The following is an 8128-nucleotide window of genomic DNA, read 5'->3' on the forward strand; positions in this document are numbered from 1 at the left end:
TAATTTTGCAACTTTTTTCATCTAAAGAACCACTTATCTTGATCTGTGAGCCTAGATGGACACATACCACATGTTCAGTTACTTTTGATATGCAGGATGCACACGGTCAGTTTTTTCCACTTACCAACTCTTGAAGCCTAAGAAATGCTGGCAGGATGTTTGCTTCCATTTCCCTCAGCTGCTCTGCTCTATCCAGTACCTTTTAACAAAGCAATGATCTCATTACATAGAGAATGTCAACTTCCATTCTCATATGTATTTAAAATTAATTCTTAACTGCTGAAAACTCATTTCACTAATGGCTCCTAGACAACAGAAACCACCCCTTAAACAAGCAACATCACAGAGATTATTGCTTCAGGTGTGCTTCCAGGAAGCCCAAGCAGCTCTGCCATCTAAAAAAAATACACAATCCCCAGGTAAGCAACATTTTCATGCCTTATGGCAAGTAAAAATTGCAATGTAATTATACCAGCCAAGAGTATCACTGACAAAGCCCTATCATCATTTACAACCATTGAAACCTTCAATTTTTGTTCCAAATTCTTCTTATATTTCAACATCATGGGTAGTACGGTAGCACTAGATCACCTGTAGGATAGCTACCTTTTTCCACTATTAAATTATTTTTCAGAAAGAAATAAGAGCTGATATTTTTCAAAGAGTTAGTTATCATCTGAAATTCACACAACTGAATCTTGAGAGAAGCTTAGAAATTTACAGGATTTATTGTATTATATACAAACCTCCCAGAGAGATATGTAACAGATATATAGCATATGTACAGCCTAAAAAAGAAACGCTATCTAAACAACCAACATTTTGAAGCCTAGAGGAAAAGAATAAGAGTATGAAACATGCATACTAATCCCTTTGGGGGGAAAAAAAAAATAAATTGTATTCCCAGTACACTCAAAATCTTGACAGGAATGAAACAAGATGATAGAAACATATTTCTTCTGTGTTTTATTTACCATTCACAATATAAATCTAAATTCCAAAGTTCATTACTGCTTTTGAATTACTGATGTTGAAAGAGAAACTATAGGTGCCTAGAAAATTGTACCTGTCTGTCCTTTTACATTTCCTCCCTACACCAAATCCTTAAGACATCCATCATTTCTGTTGCCCACACTAAGAAAAAGAATGTTATGTGGACAACCAAGAAACATTTTATGCAAACAGTATTTCAAAATCACACCATGCAGGAAAAAACACTGACAGAGCTGTATCTCCTATAATAGCTCACTCTTCTTTGGAATTTGTTTAAAACTACAATACAATGTATGACTTTATAATGACGTCTGCATTTGGTTTATATAATAAACAGTTCCAGGAATGAAGACTGCTTTATGCTCCTGACCAAACAGAGCCTACATATTTTTACTAATAAAACACTGCTTATTGGATCCAGTGACATGCAGCTACCAAACACAAAGCTTTAAGGTCTTGACCTAAGTAGATCTTACTTTTTAGTTAAGCAGGAAACAAAGTGGAGTTTCTTTTTACAGCAGGTAAAATATCCTGTGACCCTGACTTGTGGGATATATCAAGTGGTTCACAGAAATCACCTAATCACAGGCCTGTAATTCCATGTCTTGGTCTTCAGTTTTAATACAGATGTGACAGCCTTCAGCTTTATAAAAACCCTACATTTTAGAACTGCCTGCTGATTTATATTAAAAACAGCAGCTTGTTACTTCTGTAAAGTGCTAAATACTGTTATATCTGCTCCAATTTTTCAGGTAGTTAAATGAATAAAATTCATTTTTCGTAAGTAATCACATGCATTCAGCACCCATGTATGGTGTAAGAGAAATGTTTGGAATGCTTCGCTTGAAAGTAAACATTTATCTTAATTTGCTCTGAGTTAATTGGGCTGAAATATTACATTATTTACTACTGAAATAAAATAGAATAAATTAGCATTGCCAGCTCATGTTACCAGCATGCTGGTCTTCCATCAGTCTCAATTTAAACCATTCTACAATAAATCCAGATGACACAGGTTAATATACATGAATCGATTTCCCCCATTCCTGTCTGTTCCCATGCAGAACTGAACTGAAATACTAATTTAATACTTAATTCTTCTGATTCAGCAACTATTTACATGATACAATTGAACTTCTCTAGGTATTTAATGGTTTTCATTCTACAGCCATTGTTCAAGAACTTTTTATTTTCTGAGTGATACTAATTTTCATGTAACACATGAAACATTCTTTACTGATGTAGAATAGTTTTCTAATCCAACTATTAATCTGAAAGTAAAATTTTACCAGTGTTTTGAGAAATTTCTTAAAAGATATTTTAGTGTCAAGTTTTGTTCTTATGGAATTGCTGAAGGATGCCAGTACCCCTTTTGTGACAGTAAATTAAAATGAATTATGTATAACTTCTTACCTATTGTAAATACCGGTGCATATTTTCTTCATTCAATTTTTAAGTATGTCAAATTTACTAACCTCATGAGCTGTAGGAAACTCTGAGCTAGTACTCTTTCCACTAAACATAATATGAAGTTTTTTAACTCAGTGGTTAAGTATATTTAAAATGAAATAAAACTTGACTATAGCCTGTGAAAAACAATGAAGAATGTTCAGTATGTTGAATGAATGTTCAGTAATTATGAACTTCTTGTCTAACCAAAAAAAATCAAAGCAGTATGCCCCTTGATTGCTGTGAGAAACATGCAGAGAGATTACTCAGCGTCATCAAGCTTTCAATCTTGAACCACTTCCATGTTTTCTTTATCAATTTTGTCTCTTTCAAAACAAAGTTAATTTCTACTGCTGGGCTGAAATTTAAGTCCAAGTCTTTTGCAGGTCCACAATGTATATATAGCTACACATCACTACTACAATGGCATTCAGGCGTTTTTGTATTTTAACATAATCAATTATGTTCAACCAACTGAGAACTAGGACAATAAAAAAGTTCTGAGGAGTCTATGTCCTTTCTCAGACCTCTTGCATGTCTGAAATTTGTTTCTATGTTCTCCTCTCAGCACAATAAATGCTATTACAGATGCCTGCAAATTTTGATGCCTTTAGGCAGTTAAGATTATCACAGGGGAAAAAAAAACAAAACAAAAGCCAAAATCACAAACCCTAGTGTTCTAGTACTACACTGATTTAATCATCCCTGTGATCTAAATTCCTACTATTTTTCCTGCAGTCTGCCTGTTTATTCCACTTGAGTATATCATTTTCAGTATTTCATTGCAGTCTTTTTTTCCATCTTAATTTTAAATCTACAGTTCTTGTCTCTGAGGGCCATAGCTTAAGATTTAAGATCTCAACTGCACTTTTACAGAGGAAATCATGCATTTTAGTTCCTTAATACAGCTTCTAACTTGAACCTATTCTAGCCAACCAATTCTTGTCATGTGCAGGCTCTGTAATTCACTTCTGCCTTGCTTCCCACCTTTGCTGTCTCATCTCTGAGGCTATCTTCCCAAGGAAAGAGATAGGAATGATTTACTAATTATTAGACAAATACAGGCTCTCTATTTTTAAAGATTCTGTGATGCTATTACATACCCAATTTAAATAAGCAGTATAACTTATGTTCATTATCAGTTATGCTATACAGTTTTTGTGTAGAAAAAATTCTAAACCCAGGAAAAATACAGAACCTCATCTAAAACCAGTAAAGCAACAGAATCTAACTACAATCAACAGATTCTGAATGAGGTCTACGCAGAAATTTTGTGAAAACTGCTCTATACTGTACATACTTGATATAGAAATTACTGATAACAATTATTCACACCCTCTCAACTGGAACATTAAAATTGTATTACTTACAATGTATAATGTTTGATCTCGAAGCTCTTGAGTCGCAACAGCTTGTTTAAACAGACGTACAAAGTCATTGAAAGTATCACAAGGCACTTGAGAAGTCTGGTCTGCCTCAGGAGAACAGCTCTGCAACTGCACGAGAATTTCTTCTAAAAGAAGTCGTGAAGTAAAGCATTCCACACAGTTCACAAACACATGAGGAAGCTGAAAAAGATAGAAAATTGGAAAACTTACAAAACAATTTAGCTTTTTCAGTGTAGATACTCCAGAATAATATTCTCTTCCAGACAAGACAATGCAAGAAACCACACCCTGTCAACACAGAGCATAAACCAAACAACCTTGCCAAAAAAGCAAGATTAGTTATGTGCCTAGTAAAAATATTATATATCACAAAGTGAATATAGATCTGATGACTCCACATATGAAACAGTGTATCTTCTAGTTACATTTAAAAACTGAAACACAGTTTATCTTCTATGTTTAAAAATCGTGAGCAATGCTTAGAAAGAAAACCAAATAGCATTTAGTTCAAAGAAAAGTTAGACAACCATAACACATTACAGTATTGTAAAATAGTCCATTAAAAATTACAGTGTCTAGATAACATGAGCTTCTCAAACCTACATTGCAAAGACAGTAATCTAGGAACACACTCCCCAAAATATTCTTGCAAGTACCAATTTAGTAATATTGAAAAGGCCATTTGTCTATAAATAGAAGACACTACAGACTACAAAATAGTACCAGCATAAGGCAAAAATTTTCTAGCAACTCTGGTTTTGAAGAAATAGATTATTTGCACAACTCTGTACTCTCTGGTAAGGCATATGCTCTTCTTTCACACTGAACACTAAAATCTCTGGAAAACATTAGTCATTGGGATACATATGCATTACTTGCAGATTTAAACTTCCGACACAGGAATGTGTGTGTCTATAACAACAACAACAAAAAAAAAAAAAAGAAAATCTAAATACTTCATTCCAGTCTTCCTATTTAAATTACAATATATGGCATATGATTCAGCAGATGTGGGAAAATGGTGTATGCTGGCAATCCAGTCAAGCAGCATGTAAGAGAAAGCTTTCTTATGATTTTGAACACTGTTAAAAGAAAGGGGCTACACCCCCAAAAGCACCTATTCAAAGTGCTGCACCGCCACAGCAGGAGAAAAGCTGAGTGCCTGAGATGTGATTCCCAACACCACATTATGTAGGAGACACTTATACTTGGCAACAGGAAGCTCTGTAGAAACATTTGCTGCTTAAATCCTATTCATTACCAGTGTCCAGACATATCTTTGGGTATGTTGCAAGTGGGCAGCACAGTATTAGGAGCATTGCACAAAAGGTTACTCCATGAAAGAGGATCATGAGCACTGTCTTCCAACTTTCTCCCATTGCAGAATTTTTAATGAAGGGGATGTTTGCATAATACCCAATCCCACAGGTAGGCATTAGCAGGTTTAGATGGAAATTTCTGTGATGAAACCTTTCATCTTCAGGGGACTTTAAAGGATATTTTGAGAAAAAAGTAGAACAAGGGAAAGAACTAGAATGAATATACACATTTGCTAACAGAAAAAGAAAGGCCACAAAAGTGGCAAGAACCTAGTGCTTAAAAGTCTTCTGCTGGCACTGACCAGAGAGAAACTAAAATGGACTTCAGGCTGCTCTATATCATTCTTCAAAAGAATTACTTATGTAAGAAACATGTATTCAGTCACACTGACCCACTACTTCTATATAGTTCAGATTCTCTCATGACATTTAAAATAACACAGTTTTAAAATGAAAGAGGGGAGATTCAGGCTGAATGTGAGGAAGAAATTTTTTACCATAAGGGTGGTAAAGTAGTGGAACACATTGCCCAGAGAGATGGTGCATGCACCATCTCCGGAGACATTCAAGGCCAGGCTGGATGTAGTTCTGGGCAACCTGATCTAGTTGAAAAAGTCCCTGCTTACTGCAGGAGGGTTGGACTAGATGACCTTTAAAGAGCCCTACCAACCCAAGCAATTCTATAATTCTATGATTCTCTGCCTGGAGCCCCTGAAACTGAAATAAATCCATTCATGACAAAGTTCCTGCTTCAGGTTAGTAACATATAGCAACTACAGTATTAATCATCAGGGATATAACTCATCCCCCAGTGGACAGCATTATAGCATTTTTCTTCTTTAACTATTGAGGGGAAGAGAGTTTGTAGTCTGTCGTGGTTCAAACCCAGCCGGCAACTTGGAACCACGCAGCCGCTCGCTCACTCCCCCCCTTTTCCTTCCTCCCCCCGCTCCCGGAGGGATGGGGAGGAGAATCGAAGGAATGTAACTCCCACGAGTTGAGATAACAGCTCTCCAGTAACTAAGGTATAATACAAACCACTACTGCTACCAGTAATAATGATAAGAGGAATAACAAGGGAAAAGGACACAACCGCTCACCACCCGCCGACCGATACCCAGCCCGACCCGAGCAGCGATCTGGGCCTTCCGGGTAACTCTCCCCAGTTTATATACTGGGCATGACGTGCTGTGGTATGGAATAGCCCTTTGGCCAGTTTGGGTCAGGTGTCCTGCCTCTGCTTCCTCCTGGCTTCCCCTCCTCTCTGGCAAAGCATGAGACTGAGAAAGTCCTTGGTCAGAGTAAACATTACTTAGCAACAACTAAAAACATCGGTGTTATCAGCGTTGTTCCCAGACTGAAAGTCAAAAACACAGCACTGCACCAGCTACTAAGAAGGAGAAAAAATGACTGCTGTAGCTGAACCCAGGACATAGTCTCAACTTCCCAGGAATGTAAGGCTCTGGATTCAAAACTGAACAATGAATTCTCAGTACTTTCCACTTCACATGTTCCAATGTCATTTGTCTTATCAATCCTGCTTGACCTACTCCTTTCTTACTCCTACACTGTTTCCTAAGAGCAGGAATACAAAGGAAGTTTATGTTAGAAGGTGAAGCTGAAAAAGAATACACAGCCCTAACATTTCTGGAAGCGAAGCTCACACAGGAGGAAACAGCAACAGTACTAGCATGGGAGAATAAGATCCATCCCACCAGCAAAAGACTTGGCAATGCCAAGCTCAGTAAACATAAACACACCTGGAGAACTGATTTTATTACATTAGAAACTGTGAATGGCATACTGATTATTATGGGGTTTAACCTACAACATATATCAAGCTATGTTTGAAGGATATAGAACAAACTGAAGTGCACAAAATTCTTATTTCCAAACAGATTCTGAAAACATAACACTAAAAAGGGCTATCACTACACTTTTCCCATTTAGAGCTGATTTATTAAGCAAAAGAATAATTGTTTATTGTTCAGGAATTAGATCAATTGTTCCTATGCAATATTGCTGCACCATTTTAGAACTGCATTGTTTCTTTTCCAAAGTTTCAGATTTTCCTGCTTATATAAGAAGGCTGATTGGATCTAACCAAATTTACTGCAATGAATACAACATTCACCTCAAGTCTGCAAAAACAGTATTGGGAAGAATGGCATTTGCCTGGTATTTAGCCACTGATTTTCACCATTTCATAGAATCACAGAATAGTCTGGGTTGGAAGGGACCTTAAAGATCATCTAGTTCCAGTGCACCTCCCACAAGACCAGGTTGCTCAAAGCCCTATCCGGAAACACTTCCAGGGATGATGCAGCCACAACTTCTCTGGGCAACCTGTTCCAGTTTCTCACCACACTCATAACAAAGACCTTCCTCCTAGTATCTAACCTAGATCTCCCCTCTTTCTGTTTAAATCCATTCCCCTTGTTCTATCCCTACCTGCTCTTGTAAAAAGTCCCTCTCAGGATTTCTTGTAGGGTCCCTACAGGTACTGGAAGGCTGCTGTAAGATCTCCCTGGAGCTTTATCTTCTCCAGGCTGAACAAGCCCAGCTCTCTCAGCCTGTCTTCTAAGAGAGGTGCTCCAGCCCTCTAATCATCTTTATGGCCCTCCTCTGGACTCACTTTATTATTTTCTTTCCAGCAAACATGTATAGCTTGTATGTTCAATTTGAATGCTTTTAACAGCTTTACTAAGTTTAAGCTTTTAGGCTGACATTTAAATAGACCATACCCATCCAACTGACTTTGAGTTTGTCAATACAAAACAAGTAAAACTCCACTAGTGAAAACTCTTCTCACTGTTTTTCAAACACTCTCTCACTCTTTTTATATAAAAGTAAAATTAATTTAAAGGAAAATTACAAGAGTATTCAAAAAAGATGTATTATAACCAATTCTCAGATTGAACTGGAATCATCATAAGAGCAGTTATTTGTCGCTAGAGCCATTTAACGTTAAGTCAAGGG

General features: G+C 36.8%; 1 protein-coding gene across 1 annotated transcript in view; it reads right to left on the reverse strand.

Annotated features, from left to right (window-relative positions):
• The window catches only part of ORC5 (origin recognition complex, subunit 5), a 69388-nt gene that overhangs the window by 59186 nt on the left and 2074 nt on the right, over window positions 1-8128 (reverse strand). Inside the window, exons 3-4 of the mRNA XM_010011931.1 lie at window positions 3813-4010; window positions 125-199 (exon numbers count right to left, since the gene is read on the reverse strand). Of these exons, the coding sequence (XP_010010233.1) occupies window positions 125-199; window positions 3813-4010 (273 nt within the window). The remainder of the gene's footprint in view (window positions 1-124; window positions 200-3812; window positions 4011-8128) is intronic.

The sequence above is a fragment of the Nestor notabilis genome, unplaced genomic scaffold, assembly GCF_000696875.1.
Source record: "Nestor notabilis isolate BGI_N333 unplaced genomic scaffold, ASM69687v1 scaffold2013, whole genome shotgun sequence".
NCBI lineage: Eukaryota > Metazoa > Chordata > Aves > Psittaciformes > Psittacidae > Nestor > Nestor notabilis.